This window comes from Amyelois transitella, chromosome 14 (assembly GCF_032362555.1).
Source record: "Amyelois transitella isolate CPQ chromosome 14, ilAmyTran1.1, whole genome shotgun sequence".
Lineage (NCBI taxonomy): Eukaryota > Metazoa > Arthropoda > Insecta > Lepidoptera > Pyralidae > Amyelois > Amyelois transitella.
Window position 1 is genome coordinate 6,514,862 of NC_083517.1, and position 24,252 is coordinate 6,539,113.

Genomic DNA, 24,252 nt, shown 5'->3' on the forward strand with positions numbered 1-24,252 from the left:
AGTTGGAATGTCAGAGGCTTAGAGCGTTTTCTTGACGAACGCTTAGGTTACGCTTGACTCCCCCTTGGACCCCACTTTGTTTTATATACATATATATAGATTAGGTCCTTACATATGAAATTGGCGTTTGGTATAGGAGGAACAAAGAGTCAAATATTTTTTTAATATATTTATTTAATCAAAATAAGAACCATTATTATCTATGCACTTTTGCTATCTCATAGGTAGTTCATTAATCCCTTTACTAAAAAAAACCATTCGGACAGGAATTATTAAAATCTTTGAAGGCAGTTTGGACTGTCATATCGGCCCATCGGAGTTGAATTTTTCCCTTGGAAGAAGTTATCCAAATTTTGAAGAAAAGAAGGTAATCTGTTGGAGCAAGGTCCGGGGAGTACGGTGGATGTCTTAAACATTAACAGACATAACAAATCTATCCAAAATTTGGTAGCCGTTTGCTGTGCAATTGTGTGATTGATCAAGCGTTGTCGTGAAGCACTAGTGGCGTGGAGCGATTGACTAGCCTCGGTTGTTTAGCAGCTAGCTTTTTATCATAGTTTACTATTGCTGAGAAAAGACGTCTGCCGCAATCGTCTGGGCAGACTTGAGGACACTGTAATGGATGACACCGGCACTAGTCCTAGCACTAGATCAATTTTGTGCTTGGAGCAGGATTTGGCTGGCTGGCCAGGGTTTAGCCATTGCGATGAGCATTTCCGATTACCGTAGAGCATCCACTTTCATCACAGGTAATGATTTGATTTAAATTGTCCCTTCATTATTGTGCCGGTTAAGTAATGTAACGCAGCAGTCAACACGCGTTTGCATGTTTTCTTTACTCCATTCGTGAGGTACCCAACTTTCAAGTTTCTTAATCTACCTACAAGTGGATTAAATTAGTTTTATCACTAACATCGAAGCCTGAAGCTAACTCGGACGTGGTTTGTGATGGTTACGCGTCCACAATAGCCTTCAGTTCTTCATTATAAACTAGGGTTTCCGGCTGTCCAAGGAACTTATTCTGCAGGTCGAAATTTCCAGAGCTAAAACGTTGGAACTCAAATCGCACTGTGTTTTCTTTTGCGACACGACCGCCATACACATCAATAACCCTTTGAGCCGTTTCGGCAGCATTAGTGCCAGGGACTCGTTCTTGTAAATAACGCGATATTTCAAATTTTCCATTTAGTAAACTGAGTGACGCAAACGGAAAAATCAGTAGAAAAAAAACAAATGAATGACGGTTTACAAAACGCAAATATATAAGTTAATAGCTGTATAAAGTTGAATTTGGAATTCCCAACCAAAGGAAAGAAATTTGTGATTAAAGTGGCCAGTACAAGAAAACACCAATTTCACACCTAATAACTTGCTTAGCAAAAAAGATTTTTTTGTAACAAATGCCTCATGTCACTATTAGTTAGTTCAACTTCAAGGTAAATGCAGGCATATTCTCTCTTGGAAATTGGTCACAGAAATACTGTTATTTTTATCAGGAAAACATTATTTGTACAACTTCTAGGAATTAATATCTCACATGAAACGTTAAAAAATTTTATAGTTATTTTTCCCATATTTTATTCATTGTAAACTAATAACTGGAAGCACTGGTAAATTTCTTGTAAATCTATGAGAAAAATCTGTGAGTACACTTTTCCCGTAAATTTACATACTTTCCTTTTTATATTGCCAATGTTTCATAACATCTCTTTGATAAAGTATAAAATGCATAAAGCAAGGTGTAAATATTTCTCGTATAGTATTGCAGATTATCATGATTTAAACTTTAAACTTACCATTTACCAAAGGGAGTTAGAAGAGGAACGTTGGAGTGGGAACGCCTAGACGAACGTACCTTGATCAAATCCGGGACTTTCAGGTAAAATATAGAAAAGAAGTATGCAGGGATCATGACAAGTTAAAAAATGTAGTCATTCCCTCACCCTCTGGGTAAGAGCCGTGATTTTATGTAAGTTTGTAAAGTTCACAACATCTATGAATAGGCGAAACATAACAAGGCAATGATCAGCAATGACTTGCCTGGTTTGCTAAAACGTTGCTAATTACCGATGACCGGAAACATCATACGTTGATATATATATATATATATATATATACCGTCAGTCTAATAAATATAGTATAATATATAATATAGATATATAAAATATATATATATATATATATATTATATTCATATATATATATATATAATATATATATATATATATATATATATATATATATATATATATATATATATATAAATGTATAATAATGATATGTATATATATATATATATATATATATATATATATATATATATATATATATATATATATAATATATATATATATATATATATATATATATATATATATAATATATATATATATATATATTTTATATATCTATATTATATATTATACTATATTTATTAGACTGACGGTTGATAGCGGTTCTTTTTCTATTACTCTTATAACATTTCTTACTGATACTTTATATGTTGGAAAATTTGATTTTTAAATTTGAAGTTTGCCTCAGGTTATGAAATAAAAACACAAAATCTGTGTGCATTTCATTTAATGAAACACATAAATTCGGGTTGGCACAACTATAGGGTAACAACAATTAAAATTTGAAACAGAATAGAGTCAGTCATATTTAAAGCAACATTCAAATGTATACTTTCATATTGTATTTGGTACAGCAAGCTTCAAGCAATTAATATTGTAGTTTAATACTTATTCATTGAGCATATTTGCAAAAATGTTTGCTAAACCTGTTAAAATTTTGGGATCATATACTTTGAGAATTTATTTATTGTTGTCTAAAGTCTGGTGAGTCGTCTTCATTTGTAAAATATATTTCTATATATGTTAACGGAAATGTATAAAATCTAGGAATTGCATACAACTCCTAGGAAAAGTATACAATTCCGAAGCTATTTAGGAAATGTATAAAAGATTGTTTTAAAAATCATTTAATACATACATATCCTGGGAGATATATACATTTCCTAGGAATTGTATATAATTCCTATATCGTATTAGGAAATGTATAAAAAGAAGGCTTTCTGTAATGAAACACCTTGTTTAAATGAGAATAATATTTTTAGGTTAGGGTAAGTTAGTTTTTTTTTTGTAAAGAAATAATAATTGCTTAGAGTTAAACACTGACGATATGATAGGCTTAACAACGATGCTCTTTTTTATGCTGCCGTATTTCTAGCTGTTGTTTTTGCCGTGGAAACTTCTTCTATTAACTCTTTGTAACGTTCATCTTCGATATAAGCGGTGTTCTAGCGTTTGTTAACATTCTGAATGATGCCCCTGGCCTACCCCCGCGTACCACCACGGGTTTTACATTTCCGATTGCTATTTAGGAAATGTATAGATTTCCTAGGAAATGTGACTAATATAATTTATTTTACACATTTCCGGGCTATTTTAGGGATTACATACATTTCCTAGGAATTGTATACAATGACGGATTACATACATTTCCGTTAACAGATTAGACAGTTAGCAGATTTCTAGCTATACTATACTGTAGAAAAAAAAAATCTTCACTGATATCTAGGTAATAGATATGTGATTAATAAATTACATATTCACCGACGACACCATATAATTTATTGGTGGTTGAATTATGAAAAGTATATTTTTTATGAAATGATTGATGAAAACATGTTTTTGCTTTCAAGACTATCGCATTCCGCTATTACATTTGTCGGCAGACATTGATAGCAATACGAGTATGTACTATATTACATTGTAGTTCATAGTCATTTTTCCATTGATAACTTAATTGTTATTTATATTAATATATTGAATTTACATTGAAATTAAAAAAAAACTGATGATATTGTCAACACTGAAGCAGTGTGTATGTGTATGAAGATACATACATATAATCACGTCTATATCCCTTGCGGGATGGACATAGCCAACAGTCTTGAAAAGACTGATAAGCCACGTTCAGCTGTTTGCCTAAATGATAGAATTGAGATTCAAAAAGTGACAGGTTACAAGCCCATCGCCTTAAAGAAGAATCCTAAGTTTATAAAAAATTGGTCCAAAATTTAACCTTAGCTAAAATGATTTCGTTTTATTCATCCAAAAGCAAAGAATAAGCTATATTTTTCTACATAGACTAAAATTTTGAAACACTAAATTAATTTTATTGACATTTATTGTTACTATTAACTGAATTGTTTGCTGTTCAAAGTTTGGTAAGTGGTAATAAGGAGATTCACATTTGTATTATATAGAAGATTATTTGATTAACAATAAATGTTTATATTTTACATAATTAAAAATCATACAGATTGATACACTCGCACATAATATACCTTTTAAACTATGAAATAAATTTCGTGATCGGTTAAATATTTCCGAAGATTAGCCCTTACAAACAAACTATCAAAGTTGCAAACTATACCTCTTTATAATATAAGTATTTTGTGCCTGAAACAATAGACAAGCAGCGTCGCCACTACACTTCCAACGAGGCATCGATGGCAGACGTCGCTCAGTTGAGATCCTCAAGTAGTTATCAAAGGATCTCGGAGTCAAAAGTCTTTGGTTAAATTTCAGGATATTGAGTGGTTCTATTTTAAGCTAAGAATGTTTATGAATTTATAAAGTTTAAGATTTAATGAGTCAATCAATTACGATACTTAATGAACCTATATTTATTTATTAATGTATACAGAATCTACTTTTTCTCCTGACGTTAATCCTGATTACATCCTACACTTTCTGAAAAAGACAGGGGTGCGATTTTTTGACATAAGACAAAAAATATGTAATTATGTAAGAGGAAATACAAAATCCTGGAAATAAAACCATAAATGAAAAAAATATTTTTCCTGGCTATATCTAGTCTAGCCTCGGGTACGCCTTTGACCAAGGACTCAGTATTGGGTGAGTTAGGTTTTTATACGAAGTGACTCCAATAGGACCTCCACAATCTTTGCAAGAATGGAAAAAAGCTACAAAAAAGTAAATTCCTTGGATAAGATCTTCCTAACTTCTCATTTTGAAAATGTTTAACACTAGCAAGAAATAGTCCTGATCTCCGAGACTATTTGTATCTTCATGAAATATACCATTGGAATGGAATATAATTACATAGAAATATAAATATTCAGATTATCTACTGAGCTAACACACCTCACACAAAACAGCATTCGTCATTAAAATAAATGTCGTTAGTTTGTAAGCGCACTTCCCAATTATAATGAAATTTATAAAATATAATAACGTATAATAACGTATTCATAAGTAGTAAAAATTATATGATTTAAAATATTAATCCATAACAGAATACTATTTAATCTACTTCAGATTTCAGGACTCTTATTTTAAAGTTAAATATAAAACTATAGTAGGTAGGTATTAAATTGAATTGTCAATCTTCGATCAACTATAAACAACTAGATAAACAGTTCCGAGCAAAATAAAACAAAATATCGTCCTCACCTCAATACGTAATTATTATTACGCATATTACTTCGACTATTTGACAAAGTCTTATGTCCAAAAACAAGTGTATTGAAAATTGAACCTTAAATGTTTTGTGATAAGGCACGCAATCCATAAAAAACGTAGTTTGGTGTGACATGGTATTAACTCAATGTTTCATTTAGAACAAAGAGGCTAGTAGAGTGGCTTTGTTATTTTAAAAATTTTACCTTCACATACTTTAACATTTTGATACGAAATGCGTTGCAATAAAAATTGTCTATTGGATGTTAGAAGGAGTTTGTTTGGGTGTATGAATGTCTGTGATTATGTATCGATTTGGATGTAAGTAGTTTATTTTTTTACTTTAAAGGTAGTTCTTTTGTTTTTGTCGACTTCTGTGGCCTAATGATCACCTTGCCTGACTGCCAAGTCGGAGGTCTCGGGTTCGATCCCCGGTTTGGTCAATCTGGTAAATGTATTTTTTAGATGTTTGTTTGTAAGTATGTGAGGATGTTTGTTACTCAATCACGCAAATTCTACTGAACAGATTTCGATGTGATTTGGTTTACAGGATAAGTAATTATCCTGTAAACCAAATCAGATCGAAATCTGAAAATTCTTACAGAAGCGCGGCTCCGGGGTACAAATAGTGTTCGAAGTACTATTTTTTTGTCAATTTTATACTTTACTTCTATTTTAAATTTTATGTTATTCTGTAATTATTCGGTTTTACTTGCGACTTCGTAGGCATGTGATTAGAATTTACTAGATAGTCGTGCAATTGATGTAGTATCACCCCCTTACCAAATTTTACTAAGTCGTTTTAACAGGTACCATTTTCAAATAACATTACATATTTCCATTCACCTCATTAAATAATTAATCAACCGAACTAGTATCAAAATAAAAAATCACAAACATAAAAAATAAAACAAAGCGACAACTTTGTTGCGACAAAACTATATTTGTTTCGTTTACTCTTTAATATTTGTTGACCGCAAGAAAGAGATAGGCGCGGATTGTGCTAAATGCCGAGTACCGTTAAGTTTTAAATATTTAATAAAATTATTTCATAGAAAACCAACAAAGTTAGCTTATTCTATTAAGTGCGATTACTTTAAAACTGAATTGTATTTACATGAAATAGGAAACGCCATCCTTTTTGAGCGCAATTCTTGGACTGAATTTTACACTTTTTAACAGAGCACTTCGTCATTGTGCGACGTTGTCACTCGTGGACGGACGAAACTAGACTAGCCGAGAACTTTACTCACTTGCGCGTTGAGTAGAGTTTTGCCGCGGACACTTTTTTAGCGGGATTGTGAGTCTAGTTATTTATAGTACGTCAATGTTGTCAATACATTTAATTTTAAACCTGAAATTATTCAACCGCACTTCAAAATTCAATGACAATTAACCCTTCATTCGGCAATATGGAATATTAACAATAATGACGAATCAATTTCCCTATTATTTGGTTATCATTCCAATACACCTCGACAATATTTATCATATATAAACATAATATTATTGATATAACTCATATGTAGGTGATAATTCTCTCGTCTAACTACCTAATCATTTTCCAATTCACAACAAGGTTTACATCCCATTTTTATCTTACAACATTTTTTACATTCTTACCGCCTAAGTAAAACACAGTCTTAAATTTACATAATATCATTTGTTCTATCTATTCTAAGGAACATACTTATGTCAATACTGATGGTAACAGTAATATGATAGGAATAATATAAACTAAATAGCAAAAACCCACTCCTACGGAATCAGCAGAATCTGTAAAAATAAAAAAATATTAAAATAAGTATTAGACCAAAAAATTAGCGTTAGTATAAAAATTTATTATGTAGCTTTAATTTTAAAGTGTAAGTCAAACCCCAAGGTTGTTTAATGGTCCCTTAAACGACGTTTGGAGACTTGGCCCAACTTACCCCGGAGGGGTTGAAGCCAGTTATCAATAGACTAATGCGTGTGCAATTGTGCAATGTGTATAAATTTCCTGTTGACTCTCCACCAGCACGCCACTAATCCTATAAATTAAGTCAATAAGGAAAGGCTTATAAACATGTGATTCTTTAAGGCCATAGGCTAACAACCTACCATCTTAATTCCATTCTTAAGCCGTCCAACTCAACGTAGCTTTGAGTGTCTTATGACTATATGGGATAATGAGTGTATAAAATTAAGAGTATCTATAAAATTCAAGTAACCCGTTTTGCCCACAGTAGGTTTAGGCTTGATGTTGACTGCAACCTCCTCACGCTGCTTCCACGGCGATGGTGAAGTCGTAGGAGGCGTGTAATCAAACCACGCTGACTTCTCAACGGTTTTCCAATAAATCATGTAGATGTACGCCGCACACTTCACCTGTATTTGTCAAGTTTACGAGTCAATCAAGGAAGGATCGTTTACAAGCTTGCCAGTTAATTGTACAATTATTTAAATGTTACAAGTAATTTCACAGAAAAAACATGATTATATTTGCAATAAATGAAAGGTGAAAAGTAGTAGTAGTAGTAGTAGATAGTAGTTATCAGATAAAGAAAAATGTATACCTACTGCCTTCACAGTAAAAAACGAGAAGAGTATAGGAATATGCGAAATTAAAAAAAAAGGTTACAACAAAACGGAATTACAATTAGATACCTATATCACTACATAGTATAAAACAAAGTCGCTATTTTAGTCTGTTTGTCTGTATGCTTAAATCTTTAAAATTACGCAACGGATTTTGATGCGGTTTTTTGTAACAGGTAGAAGGATTCAAGAGGAAGGTTTTTATGTATAATAACATCTATTAAATAATGAAGAAATACTGATTTTGCACCCGTGCGAAGCCGGGGCGGGTCGCTAGTATATTTATAAAAGGCTCATAAAGTTAAGGTGAAAAAGATAAGTCACTCTTACAAAAACGAGCACGTTGTCACGATATTCGGGGATTTTCGAAGCTCAAAAATATAATGTGATTCTGATACATGCAAAACGTTTCGCGATCTTACTTATTCAGAAGTTTCTTGGATTGATCCAAGTAAACAAGTGTTTCTAACACACCGCAAGCTGAGCTAAGAATAGAAGATTGGAACCGCAAATTTGCAATATTTAAATATAACTAACTAAGAACCACAAAGTTTTTTATTCATGATTATTGGACATCTCGTACATCACTTAATTGTATACATAACATATAATCAAATCTATATTGATTGATCTTATATTACGTACGTATCTTATTACGAATCACTGTTGTTGATTGGGGCTTTCTTTTAAGTTGTAAAAATTTAAAAGAAACCAAAAAAGCTTTCATTAACTAGGTTAACAATTCAGAATATTTTCTTTACTATATACATACATACATTCATACATATGGTGGTCACGTCTAAATCCCTTGTGGGGTAGACAGAGCCAACAGTCTTGAAAAGACTGATAGGCCACGCTCAGCTATTTGGCTTAATGATAGAATTGAGATTCAAATAGTGACAGGTTGCTAACCCATCGCCTAAAAAAAGAATCCCAATTTTGTAAGCTTAGCCCTTAGTCGCCTTTTACGACATCCATAGGAAAGAGATGGAGTGGTCCTATACTTTTTTGTACTGGTGCCGGGAACCGCACGGCACTTAACTTCTCATAGTGTAAAAAATTAGAATAAATTAATTTAACCAAAAATGATTACACCTTCGTCAGCTGTAACGTAGGAAGGACGTTTTCTTTTTAATTTTACGCCTCTCCTAACACTCTACGTTGAATATCGTTCTTTCATCATCTATATTATCATGATCTATCATCTATTTTATCTTTATTATTGTGAAAATTCCATAAGGACAAGGGTAGTTTAGGTCTAAAATAAAATATTTACCCTAATCATCATATCTTTTTTCAAATGGCGCCTCTGCACGATAAATTGCAAAGAACTATAAGAGCTCATGAGCCCACTCGAAGAATTTCCGTCTACTCTATGATAGATATGTTGAGGCCGTGCCTGAAATAAATAAAAACATCATAATTCTATGAAAAATAACGTAAACCGATATAGCTCTCTCATTCACTCACTCCTGATATTTTTCTTTTAACTTTGAGCCTGTCCAAAAATAGCATGAAAGTAACATTAACATCTTACATGATATAAAAAACAAAAAATACCTTCCCTGGAAATTTTAATGTTGCACAATTTATGTATTGGTGATTATCTTGTTCAGTCGTCTACTACGATATGTATGAAATAGAGCCGTCTGCATGTTGCACCATTGATTTGGCAAGACTTCAATTTGGTGCACTGTCTGTGTTGCAGAACCATTTTTGTTCTATAATTCAACGTAAGTTAATTTTTTTATTAGACGACCATCGATTCAGTGCCAATGCCAAGTCACAGTGATGTCATAAACTACACCCGACTGAAAATAATTTCCTGAGCACTTTTAGAAATGAGGAAAAAATCTTACCGGGTTTCCGTTGACGAAGAATGTCAGGTTAGCAGCGGGTAGAGACCCTTCGCTGGAACAATTCGCTACTAATTTTGATCCCAGCTTGTACGATCTTTTTAGGTCAGTCATTTCAGGATATTCCTTTGGTAGATCTGGAAAAAGGTTCACCGTGTAAGTATCCCTGAAAGAGACGTGGCAGCCTTAACATAAAAAAATTAAGGCTGCCATAGAACTAAAATTTTTGTGAGTAAATACTGCACACAAAATTAATTATTTGAATTATATAATACTCGGCCAAACAGTGAAAACATGCACTCTTTCTGCATCCAAATACTGCTTTGACATACAAAAAAATACACGTTTGACATACATAATGTACATAAGTGACTAAATGCAAGTAAGAGGGAGATACAAAAAATTAACTTAGATGCATAAAATGTATAGTACTGCAATATATCAAAGGATCCTAAGAGATATTACAGTTAAAAACCGAGTAAGTTACGGGATGGCGGTTTATAATAGCAATAGTAAAAAAAAACATCACATCTAAAGAAATACAGCCAATATTATATCCGCGACATCATTTTTCACTTCTATAGAAATCTTATCTAAATTATCCAAATCTTATCCTAATGTACCGAACTATTTCACTGACATAACACTGACAATGACTTACATCCACTAACACACCCTATCATCCATTCATACCATCTCACAATCCTATACTGAACTTTTTTTCTACGCCTAGTTATAGTTTATTAGAAGTAGTTATTTGTGTTAAAACAAAATTATTCTTCCTATTAATTTCATTTCTTCGATGTTTCTTTTCTTTGCCATGCCAATTTTTACTTAGTTATGTATCGTTAGGTGTGAGAGAGCCTGGTGACTTGTAATACAGGAGGTTTAATCCTACCTAGCTCAAGCACCAGTTCTCTCCACTTTAAGTTTTACAACAAAAGTCTGTACTTACCTATATTCACCTATGTGGAGAGAAAATAAACAAATTTTTAATTTTTTAATTTTAATTATAGTATTATATTATTTCGCATTCTTTACTTTCTTCCAATTCCTTCAATCGCCGGGCATAAAAACCTGCTCATATTAACCATCGTTCATGCTAACCACCAACCCCTTTCTTAGTTCCTCTTAGTTTCCCTTATTTTTAAAACCTTCTCATTTTATGACTCTATAAGTCTTTCACATGTTGCTCTCAAAATGTAATACCTACCTGGTGGCACTTACTCAAATACATACCTACAACGTACATATGCGCAAAGACTTGTTGCGTTTGGAATGAGGGAGAATCAGCCGTCACTTCACAACTATATTGTCCTTCTGCCGTAACGCGATTCCTGGGTATTATTGTCAACTTTACTCCAGTTGTTTCATTGCTCTGTAAAAAAGAAATTGCGATTTATGTAAGTAGGTATGTACATAAGTTTTAACTATTTATATTTTTTTTGTAGGCAGCTAAAATAAATTAAGTATATATTGTTTTGTGAGCCTACTTTGCGCATGACCCAGCACCCACTTAACCCTTTAGTCTTAGTTAATAATTTGCAAACAGGCACATCAACAAATATTTATTCATGTAAGAGGTAGATTTGATTAAATTTTAACAAAAAGTCTAGTTGTGTTTTTTTCTTTTCACTCAAAAATCCCCATCCCTTTAGACTTAGTAGATAAATTACATATAAATAAAATAAAACGTAACCGACATTTTTGCATGCAAGTTATGGTGAAAAGTAATGTGTTTGTTAGGAAATATGCTTTCATTCATCCTCTCCACATGACAGAACCATCTAAACATACCATTTTATGTTTACTATATCTTTCACATAACAACATACATAATAATAATAAAACAACTACAAAAAGAAATGAAATACATTAAACTACGTTACAACGTAAACGACATTTTGTATTCTTCGAAGCCCCGATGAAAAGCAATATGTTAGAAAAATATAAGGAATAAACTTACTACAACTTCTATTCCATCTATAGGAAACACTTTTAAGGGAGGGACAGCTCTGGGCTCGTATCGACAGAACTCCTTATCCCCACGGTACCACTTCACCTGGTACAACTCTTCGTGGTATGTCGCCTGACGTTCCAATTTGTAGTGGCATTCGAGTACCACTTTTACGTTTCGCTCTGCAGCATCAGGAACTTTTAACTCTACATTCTTTAAGCTGTAGCATTCTAAAACAAAAATTAAAAGTAACATGTATATAAAGTCTTTTCCTGGCTAACGGCCTCTTAAAGAGTGTTCGACCACGTTTAACTGGATGGCTAGTTTACATAACTCAGAAAAGTGTCACTGGTACATGTAGCACGATAGAATTTAAACTTGTACCTATAGAATATTTACACTCACTTAATACTAAAAAGGGAAACAGCAATAGATCTTTATGTTTCGTTTTTTATTATGACGTAAAACGGGATATTGACAGTTTTTCACGCGTTACTACGTAGGCTGTACATCATGAACGGAGTAATTAAAATAAGGTAAAAGATATTTTTAATTAATCTCTGATCATTAACATGACATAAGAACTTTAAATTCTCTGCAATACATACTGATGAAATTTAATTATAAGAAGTGGGAAAATTCTGTTTTCTCCAAATTCCCTTAATATAGTTTAATCATACGTGAAAAATTATTTAAATGTTATAAAAAGCAGGATTCAGCAACTGCACTAACTTTGAACACAGTAAGGCTAACTTTATTCAATTGAACTCCTCATTCTAAGTTAAACTACACAGTTTAAGCACATTACTGCAGAAACTGTACCGTGTGACCGTGCGAAAAAGTACCTGCTAACAAATCTCGTCTAACTCGGTTTGAGATTATAAAACTGAAATAAGTATTGTTATCAATAAACAAATTCACTAAGTCAGATATAACCTAGCTTGGTAACTCTCATCAATGTTATCTTACATTTTGCTAAGGCTTGCTAAGTTCCTCGAAATATTTCTTACTGCGTTACGACTTGGCACAATATATGCATCACAACATGTCATTTTTAGCTCTTTTATGTAACAGTAAGGCTATTGTTTAAACGAGACAGCCATGCAGTTATATTATTAAGAATTGTATTGTTTGTTTTTAATATAATGTAAACAATTCCTTCAAGCAGTTCATCTCGAGTTTTCGTATTCCTTGGCTCCATTCTTTTTTCGTTAAAGTAAAATCCTCTCTGGTTAAGAATTATGAAGAAACAAAAAAATAACTAATAGTTGTAAAATATTTTTTGCTACCTTGGCTTGCTCATTCTTTTCTACTTTTTCTCAAATATTTTTCACTTTTCAGTTCCTTAAGAAATACAAACAGGATAGTCTTTGTAATTCTAGAATACTCGTAAATTTATATAAACCGATCAGTGGTATTTTTGACATTATTAAATCAATATTTTTTGGCATTATATTGTTTTTTCGCAATGTTTGCAATCTAAAGGCATGCACGAAAAAATAAGTTCACGGTTGTACACTTTTACAGCATGAACCAAAAAAAATTGAGTCCTGTACTATTTTTTAATATGATTGGGGTATGCCTAGGTATTTTAACAAGGTTTTATCTTGTATATAAAGCGTGTGGATTATATCTCAATCTCAAGCTTCGTAGTATTGATAAATATTATTTCGATTTCGTGGCGCCCATTCATCTAGTGTAATTTTTTATTTTTAGCGAAAAATGTACTTAGTGTGTGCCAGATTGCCGTGCAGATTGTAAAAGGCAATAAAAGTTAATAAATTGGGATTTTTCTTTAAAAAGATGGGCTTGCAACCAGTCACTTTTTAAATGTCAATCCATAGGTACTTACTAATTTTAATGCTCTTGGTGAAATATGAGATACATTTCATAACCCGCATTTGCTCTGCAGAAAATAACCATAAATTAAGGATTTAGCACTTAACAAATTTAATTTTTTGTTAAGTTTTCATAAAAATATTTTTGTAAATATTTTTATTACTTACTGTATACATACCCTGAACACTCCAGAAAAGAAACTGAATATGTAATCCTAATATAATGAACGACATATCAAACGCACTTTCAAACCGCCACTGCCTTTACAGTTTCTTTACACTTGATTAAGTATTCAGTACTACGCAGTTCGTTAAACTTAGGAAAATCTGTGAAATCGTAATATATTTATATCAGTCCGTAATGCACGTGCGACGCCCTCCAGTAAACATGAATACTGAGGGTAGGAAACTCATCACCCTTCACTACGTGGCTCTACAAAAGACCAAATTACTTATTTATATCGTTTCTTTCACGAGGAACAGAGCTTGTGGAATTACTTGTCAGGAAAAACCCAACTAACTCCCTTTGAAACTTTAGCCGTCTATTCCACGTGATAAAATGTAAATAATTTAATGATTGATAATAAATTGAATCGAATGATTATAAAGGCTCATTAGCTGGGTCGTACGTATAAAATGATTTTTAGGTCACACATTACGCAATGGTCTAGCAACCATCTCAATTCCATCATTAAGTCATACTGCTGAATCTGACTTTTCAGTCTTTTCAAGACTGTTGGCTCTGTTTCTCCGCAAGGAATATAGATTCTATCATGTAGCAATCTAGCTAAGCATTATCTTAGAATCTTGTTACTATTGGCTATGTCTTAACTGTGTTAGTGGTGTGTGCACAATGATGCATAGTTATTTTGCATCGTATTTCGTGCGGTGCAAGAAGATGACACACCATTTCAGCGTACTCGTAAAGCTCCGTCAAATGGAAACAAAACATCACTTGCAACATCACCAATGACTTCTTACTACCTTAAGATGCATGAGTTGTATAAATGATGAAGAATTTCCCACTTTCCATCCAGTATTAAGTTTATATTTAAGGGAAAACATATTGCGTAATACTGGTTAAAAATTAAGTAATAGTTAATATGACCTTGGTTACTTATATTTTTGAGTCAATATTTCTATTTAAAAGTGTCCATTTAAAAAATAAAACATTAATAGTAGGTAGTCTCGTTACATGAACACATATCGTGAGCTTCGTTAGAGTGGACTTTTGAATTGTTAATATTGAGCAGTTTATGATATATGGAATTTTAAATTTACTATTTGACAAATGGCTTATAATTGTTTTTCCATTAAAAATTTTGATTTCAAAAACTTAAATTAACTCACACTATCTGTTGCCCACAACTCCGTTTGTGTGTTATTGAAAAAAGAAAGGTTAAGGTTATTAAATTTACTCCAATTCACCAAAATAAATTTCAACGAAATTTGGCATTTTATAGGATAAAATTAGTATTAACAAAAAATACTTTATATCCCGAAATTCTTCACATACATTACCATTGCGAAATACAGCATAATTAAGTATTAAATAAGCTGAATTTTCCAAAGCTAAAACTCCGATTTGTATTAATAATTTAACACAATCATATATTAAGTCGGTTTGTCTTATTTTGATTACGCTGCAAAATAAGCACTATTTAAATTAACGAAAATTATCTTCCAACAAAGGACTTTATTTACTTTTTATGTTCATCACAGAGTCTGATGACTAATGAGATCATTTTGCGTATATTTCTTTCAGCTGCCAAAACATTGTTTACTCCATCAATTTTCGGGCCAAAAGTAATAATGAATTGCTAGAAGGTATTACAAAACTCAAGTTGCATGTTTTCATAAGAACCGAAAAAAATGTGAGGGTGTGTGGTGAATGCTTTGACGTGTCGATGATTATTAGGGTAATATATACTACCCGTATTAACGCTTATTTGAATGCTAATTGGCTGGCTATACATACTTCAGCCTCGGAAAATGTTTTTATGAAAATTACATGTTCTGAACGCTAAGTTAACTGAGTTTGCATAATTGCCTAAACAATCTATATGTATACTATCTGTTATCACACCTCATCAGTTTAAAAATAATCTTCTTGCCCATTTGTGCTTGCAATAATTACGGACGTAGTATTTAACAGGTTTGGAAAATAAATAATTTTAGATTTAAAATAGATACCACAATATAAACATTACATAATATAATACTTTTATTAATTTATACTTTCTCGTCATTCACCTGAGAACTGGAAATTATTTTTGATCATTATTTTTCAAATGTAAAATTAAATCAGTTTACGGCGAAGAAATTATTCTCTACACAATCGAATCAATAGTATGTATATGTGGCCCATGTACATACGTACATGGGCCACATACATATGTAGAAAAGGCAACCTTCGATACGTCTACAATATAAAGCAGTATCCCTTTCTATGTGGCCACTATACCGGTACTGTTCATAATATGTATATAACAAATAGAAATAAATAGGTCCTCTAAATAGAAATTCATTTTAATAAGCTAGTGCAAATTAAAACCAAGCATGTCCTCTTAACTCATCTATATATTCTATATACATATAATAAAATAGTAAAAATATTTTGTCTGTACATTTAGTATTTTTGACTGAAATGGATAGAGGGACACTTAGAATGAATAATAGAAAGCAAAAATATATTTTTTTAATTTCTTGTCTGTCTGTCTGTATGTATGATCACGATTATCTCCGAAAGTACTGAACCGATTTACTTGAAACTTTCACCAATTGCTTTGTTTTGACTCAGATTATAACATTTAAAGTTTGTTTCATCAAAATCGGTTCACAAAAAAAAAAGTTATCGACATTTGAATGAATTCAAGGCATGAGTTTGCCTGCAAATAAGTTACGAAACTTAAAATTACTTAATTAGGCGACTAAGGGATAGGCTTACAAACTTGGGATTCTTTTTTAGGCGATTGGCGAGCAACCTATCACTATTTGAATCTCAATTCTATCATTAAGCCAAATAGCTGAACGTGGCCATTCAGTCTTTTCAAGCCTGTTGGCTCTGTCTACCCCGCAAAGGATATAGACGTGACCATATGTATGTAGTCTACTTTAATTTCGACACCACCGCAACGGCTTCGAAGGTCCAGTGGTTAGCGCGTGAGACTGTGAAGTTGGCGGTCCAAGTTCGAGTCCCAACAAAAACAAGATGTTATTTTTTTACTAAAAATATTTTTTTTGTGTTGCTTGAGTATTTAATTTAAAAAAATTTAAAATCTAATTACTACATATAATAAAACGGTGAAAATATTTTGTCTGTACATTTAATATTTTGACTGAAACGGATAGAGAATTTTGTTTTTACATTTTTTGTCTGTCTGTCTGTATCTGACTGTATGATTAAGATTCAACTCGAACTTTACGCGGACGAAGTCGCGGGCAACAGATAGTATTGTATAAGTTACTACGAAATCACGCATTAATCAGGAATAACTTAATCAGTTATGACTAGCTTTCACCCTCGACGCCGGCAGCCTAAACAGTACACTGTCCTTTTCCGTACCACACACTATTTATTTGTGTGTTACTGTGAGAGGTAACAAACAAACCTACCTTTGCATTTATAAAATTTCATCTGACCTGATAACAGGGCCACGAATATGACAGCCTCTCTCCTTCCATGTCTTTTCACCACCACTAAAGTCGACATATTACATTGACAACTTCTCTGTGGGCGAGAGCGTTTGCGTTCTTACAATGTGAGTAAGTCGAGTGTGTGTGAATGAAAGTGGATAGCTGATGATTTGTAAGACAAGTTCTTAAGAAACCTAGTTCAGGCACCAGACCTCCACAACAACTATATTTATGTCATAACTAATACTTTTAATAACAAGTAACTTTTGCAACAAATTTTCCATTACTTAGAAATTTACCTAGCTTTGATGTTCTTGTTGATGGAAAATAATCAATATGGTATTTTTTTTTTCTCATCATAAGGATATTTCCATCCTGATACCTTGTTAAGGGTTCTAATACCATCGGTGGTGCTATTCGACCGGTGGAAAAAGCCGATGGATGGTTCGGTTTCAAGACTCCCTTTGTAATAATCATTATACTTGTAATATAATACTAATATAATACATATCAACAATAAATTTGTAACAGGTCGCTATTAGTTCGTGCTAAATTTAGAAATGGCTTGACGCTTAATTATATCGTATATTTTTCGTATTGTCTCCCTGAGTTAAGTACTAGGACCTTTACCATTTACAAACAATCTACAATCATATCACATTTCTTTTCCGAAGGCGAAGGCAGTGGCTAAATTTTTCCACTGGCTATGATCCCTGCATTTTATTTTTGCTTCATCCACATTCATTAAATGTGTCCGTCTGTATACGGTTTTACTGACAGTTTCAAAATAAAAAGCCTGTGACACTCCTTCGACGGATGGACGGACATAACGAGACCATAAAGTGAATTAATTATTTCGATAAATTTTATTTATGACCATAATTTGTAGTAAAGCCATAAATCCGATTCCAGTAAAACAATTGTAGAAACTGTACATTATTTAATTTCTGCTTGAATGACTTTTTCTCTAGGGTGTATTTAAGATAGTGGGTAAGATAGGGAAGAATTTAGAAAAGCGGGGAGACTACTTGAGGGCTGATCCCTCCGCATTGCGAAAGTGAATTGTGTCAGGGGAGCACCCTTGACTGTTGGGGTTGGAAAACATGTAGTTTATTTATTATTGTGATCTTTAACGTGGTCCACGCCATTTTTTGCGTCATCACGACGAAAACATGACTGCACATATAATAAGGTATATTTGTTTATAACAAAATAGTAAACGTACAAATTTAACAGAGGAAAGAAACGAACAAAGGACGCTCCACTTAACTCCACTGACAAGAGTAAGCGTATCCAAAAATTAAATCAAACAGCAGTTTCACAACATTTGGTTTTTAAACAACTCGATTTTAGGCATTTGTCGGAGTCTTTTGTCAACAAATATGAAGACTGACGACTCAATCGCAGGCCCCAGGTTATTCAGAATTAAAGAATAAAAAATTCAAGAGAGATTGCATTAATTTCAAACAAAAAAAAATTGTATATTTATCACAATTTTTTAAAATAGTCTCTTATCTGTACATGTATTTAAACTTATTTCAATGTTTTATATATCCTTACTTATTATAACTTTATTTGTATTATTGGTACCTATATCTAACAAATAAGTATTGATTTGGCACATATCCAAAATGTTTCCAAAAAGTTTCACATGAACAACGATATGGAACTAAAGTTCAATGACCTGGCGAGCTTCAAATAGTTCTTAAAATTATTGAAATAGATTATTTAAACCTTGAAGTTTGCTAAGATGATAAATGAAAAATTAGATAAGTAATTCCAGTTTGTCACCAATTAGGGCGAGGTTTTATTTTCTTTGTAGGTATTTAGTTGTTTTAGTAAAGACATCAATAAACTGCCCATGAAATGGCAAAAGTACAAAGATAATAATGGTTGTTACTTTGATTAAATAAATATATTAAATTTAAAAATATTCGACGTTTTCTTACTCTTATACCAAACACCATTTTCATATGGATGGACCTAATATATTATTTGCTTTCATCTAATATTATACTCGTATACTTTTATATTTATATTCTATTACAATATTATAATTAAAAGTATTTATGTATTTAGACTAATGTAACTGTAATGTTCATTTCATTTATCATGTTATGCAATCATAATCCGTAATAATTATCTTATTACCTAAATCAAAACATTACAGATTTCTTGTTTACAGCAATAAGTTGCCATATCAAAAAAAAAATTAATGTGAATCATATTTTGAATTGTGGCAATTGTTTTAATAAGAATTTTATTATTTTTACACACATATTAAGTGCAGATAAATTATAAAATTTTGTTTATTTGCAATTTTTATTTATAATTTAGTCCTCTAAATTGAAAGCAAAATTTTCAAAACATTTTTTTTCAAGTGAAAAAAGAAGAATAGTCAAACCACCGCTCCTGTTTTAGAATCTGTCGACGTTTTATTTTCGGTACATGTTCTTCATTTGAATACTACCAAGGAGTAATCAGCTCTATATAACAGATTTCAATCTGATACCCACAACTATATTCACAGCGTATTTTGTTATTACATACGTATTTTGGTTAGAATTTAAGGCGGATAGTTACAATAAATACAACCACGGTAAAGTTATTTATTACGTGCAACAATTTACTATTTGTTTCAGGCCTTTGTCGACCTTAAGTGGCAAAAAGCTAACAAATGAAAGGAAAATTCAAAAGCTGTAATGTTGTAAATGACATGACAAACATACATATAAACATATTGTCACGCCTTTATCCCTTAAGGTGTAGACAGAGCCAACAGTCTCGCAAAGGCTAAAAGGATACATTCAGCTGAATGGCTCAATGATGTACTTCAGATCCAAATAGTGACAGGTTGCTAACCCATCACCCATAAAAAGAATCCCAAGTTTATTAACCTATCCCTGAGTCGCCTTTAACGACATCCATGGGAAAGAGATGGAGTGGTCCTATTCTATTTTATATTTACGCATTAACCGGGAATCGATACCTAATAATCTCGCATCAATAACATGCTCCTAGAATTTCATCAAAACGACCATGTGCTAATTATTCATGTCATAATTATCACCCTATTTATATAAGGACTGCACGATTAACATATACCGAAATTCGAGACAGAAATCTATTTATAATATATTTTACGTTAATTGTTGAAAAATCACCAATCAGGAAAATCTATTAATTACCATAAAAACCAAAAAACATTATAAAGAATAAAAAAGGGAAAACGGAGGGCTTAAAGGAATCTCCAAGATGAAAAAATGAAAAATTATTTATTAAGTAACTTACAAGAGGGTAACAAATTAGTGACTGGAGCCTCCATTTAAGTGCATAATGCACTTGTGTTTGGATTATCCGCTCTTCTAAAATACTAGTAGACCTATAATTACTTATGTAAGTTGAATAAATCCAAGCTAACCTGTATAGGGAGACTGGGGACACTTGATTCTTAGGGAGACTTGATCCCTTGTCAATAAATCGATAAGCACAAGGTATTTTTATTTTAAAGACTGGCAATACTGTTGCCTTCACTCATTGTCTATGGCTGAACGTAAAATTGACGGTACACAATCGAGAACTTTAGAGCGGTGGTGCCATTTTGTTTTCACCAGGTGAAAATATTATTCTGTGAGTATTTAAATCATTATCTATAGTTATTATTATCAATTATAAATTAGAACCACATTCTAAAGACTAGAAAAGTTGTCAGTTGAAGTTTGTATTGATGGGTTTTCCTTCTAATTACCGCTTTATTATTTAACAAAAATTTAGTTTTTGAAAAAAAATCAGTTCCGGGTACATTTGATTCGCGAGCGCGGGTAGATTTGATCCCGATCAAGTGTGCCCTATATTTGGTTATAGATAGCTCAGTATTTTTACTTGTTTTAGATGGAATGCAAATTTCGAGAACGTATAAACCTAAAGAGGGCGCTGAGAAACGCATACCTATAGACAAAACAAAATTTGAATTAGCGGTTAAAGAGATTTTGAAAGGAAATACTATCAAAGGACTGCAAAACTTTACGTATTATTTGCCTTTGATGACACTAAGAAGACACGCCAGGAGAGAACAACGACAGCCAGATGTTAAATTTCTCTATAATGATGTAAATCATTGTGACAATAAAAATAAGAAAGACTCAAATTATCTTTAAAAAACCACATAGATGCCTAAAATAATACAGCCTTTTCCTGCTTTTAGCATCTCGTCCGACACTATCATACCCAGCAGCCTTTCCCGCTTTCATTCTCTTAAGTGCTTCCACAATTTCGAACATTTCAATTTCGCCTTCCATCTGATTCTCTTTTTCTTCGCTATAGCAGAAATCTTTCTTATTTCCTTCCTTCTTTTCAAATAAACTTTCAAAATAGTCCTTCCATATCTTTAACACACATTCTTCTCCTTTCACAACGCTACCATCCTGGCATCTGATCCTAGTCAGCTCTCTGGTTATAGTTTTTCCTCGGGCTGACCTTACGGATTTCCAGAATACTTTCAGATTTGACTGAAAGTCTTCTGATAGTCTTTTATCAAAATCCTCTTTATACTCTTCTTTCTTTCTAATCACAGCTTTTTTAACCAAATCTTTCTTTTTTTTTATATTCCTTGCGTGCTTCATTCACATCTTCATCTATAACCTCTTGCATTCTTAAGTTAGCTTTTGCTGCTAACAAATCCAGCCATGCTTTCTTCTTTAATCGCACAAGTTCTTGCACATCTTTACTCATCCACGCATTATTGTGATTTTTTCCTTTCCTTCTTCTACTTACACCACACACTTCAACAGCTACTTTCACAATTCTCTCTTTAAATTCCTTCCATCCATCTTCAATATCGCTCGTCTCCTCTCAAAAAAAAATACTCATTATTAATTTATTCCATAATCTGATAATCGAAAAGTTAGATGAATAGTTTTCATAGGTAGTCACCAAAATTTTTCTGATTAAACCATTAAAATAGACTAAGATATGAGCAATAAACTAAAATGGGGATCAAGTGTGTCTCCCCTAATTAAAAAAATAATATAAATCATGTTCCGATCAATCCTGTATGTATGATCACGCTTATCTCCGAAAGTACTGAACCGATTTACTTAAATCTTTCACCAATTGCTTTATAGCTAGCTACCGCAAGGTTCCATTTTGGTACCTTTTCTCTTTCTGGTATATATTAACGACCTACCTTGCATGAATGAGAAACAGACTGGCATCGTGTTGTTTGCAGATGATACGTCACTAATTTTTAAGATGAACCGCTGCAGCGAAATCTGTGATGATGTGAATAGCACTTTAGCCGCTATATCTAACTGGTTTACAATCAACAACTTACTGTTAAATGCAAATAAGACCCAATGCATTAAGTTTACACTTCCCAGTGTGCGGCAGGCAAATGTGGATATTAGTATAAGTAGTACCTAAAAGATAAGATTTTATTGATAGTACTACTTTCTTAGGAATAACATTAGATTCAAATTTGAAATGGCATGCTCACATTTTGAAACTTTCTAAAGGGCTTAGTTCTGCAGCATACGCTATTCGTCGTATTAGGCATTTGACGGATGTGGCAACTGCTAAGTTAGCATATTTTAGTTATTTTCATAGTTTAATGCCTTATGGTCTACTGCTTTGAGGAGCAGCAGCAGACATACAAACTATTTCATCCTACAAAAAAGGGCTATTCGAGCTATCTACGGTCTAAAACAAAGAGATTCGCTTCGTGATTTTTTCAAAACCTTAATATTTTAACATTGCCCTCCCAATACATCTTCGATAACATTATGCATGTTAGGAAAAACTTAGACTCTTTCATAAACAATTATAAGTTGTCGGTCCCAGCGCATCGGCTGGCTAAGGTAGGGAAATCATTTCCGATTAATTGTATAAGATATTGTAATAAATTACCAAAAAGTGTTCTTGAAATGAATGATAGAAAACTCAAAAAGTACATTAAAGATGAGCTTTGTAGGCAAACCTTTTACAGCACGGAGGATTATATTAATGAGAAACATGTATGGCCCGAGCTTGACATAATGACCTCTTAAATGCTTGTGCATTTTTGACATGGTGTTGACATAATTTGTACAGTGTGTACATATTTTATTTTATCTTTATTTATTTGACGAAATATTGGTATTGAAATAACTAGTTCTACATTAATGTGTCGTGTGGTTCCCGGCACCAATACAAAAAAGAATAGGACCACTCCATCTCTTTCCCATGGATGTCGTAAAAGGCGACTAAGGGGTAGGCTTAACTTGGGATTCTTCTTTTAGGCGATGGGCTAGCAACCTGTCACTATTTGAATTTCAATCGTATCTTAAAGCCAAATAGCTGAACGTAGCCTATCAGTCTTTACATCTTGTAAAGACTGATAGGCTACGTTCAGCTACTAGCTGTAGGCTCTGTCTACCCCGCAAGGAATATAGACGTGATTATATGTATGTATGTAAATAACTAGTTCTACAATAATTCATGCTTTTTAATTAAGACAATGTGCATTCGTCCATGATTTAGATTTAAGAGATCTATATTTGTATATTGACGTCTGTGTTTAAGTGATGTGACGTCAATAAGTGATACTTTGTATCCAATTTTATCAAATCTCAGAATAGAATAAAATACATTTAGTATTTTATTCTATTCTAAGATTTGATAAATATATGAAAAAATTATAAAAAATAGTACATATAGATATTCGATGTTATTTTTTAATCAAAATATTCCAAATAGCAGTGCAATTGAATATTTCATTTTCCCTTTTATTTATAGCGATGCAGAAGCGCGGCAACGCAGTCCATATTTAAGGTAAACTCGCAGTATTGTTACTCATCGACGTTGTTAGTGCGAGCCGAGCTTGCGCACAAATAGTTCCGCCCCATCATCACATTTTTTACTCA

At 32.5% G+C, this 24,252-nt stretch overlaps 1 protein-coding gene across 1 annotated transcript; it reads right to left on the reverse strand.

The window, feature by feature from the left end:
• Window positions 1–952: 952 nt before the first annotated feature.
• LOC106132282 (uncharacterized) lies at window positions 953–17,429 on the reverse strand. Its single transcript, XM_013331642.1, has 8 exons — window positions 17,360–17,429; window positions 11,892–12,109; window positions 11,162–11,300; window positions 10,878–10,887; window positions 9,926–10,088; window positions 9,343–9,465; window positions 7,700–7,856; window positions 953–1,152 (listed from the first exon to the last, which is right to left on the reverse strand). Exons 1-8 carry the CDS (start codon window positions 17,427–17,429, stop codon window positions 953–955), a joined length of 1,080 nt encoding a protein of 359 aa, XP_013187096.1.
• Window positions 17,430–24,252: the final 6,823 nt, after the last annotated feature.

Bases quoted from the DNA above. Each gene is read 5' to 3' on its own strand.
- LOC106132282 (XM_013331642.1), bottom strand. From the start codon at position 17,429: ATGTCGACTTTAGTGGTGGTGAAAAGACATGGAAGGAGAGAGGCTGTC. The intron at 7,857-9,342 runs GTAAATATTTTA...TGACAAATACAG, and splicing joins AAAAAGATATGATGATTAGG to GTGAAGTGTGCGGCGTACAT. The intron at 1,153-7,699 runs GTTACTTGAATT...GTTATTTACAAG, and splicing joins ACCTACTGTGGGCAAAACGG to AACGAGTCCCTGGCACTAAT.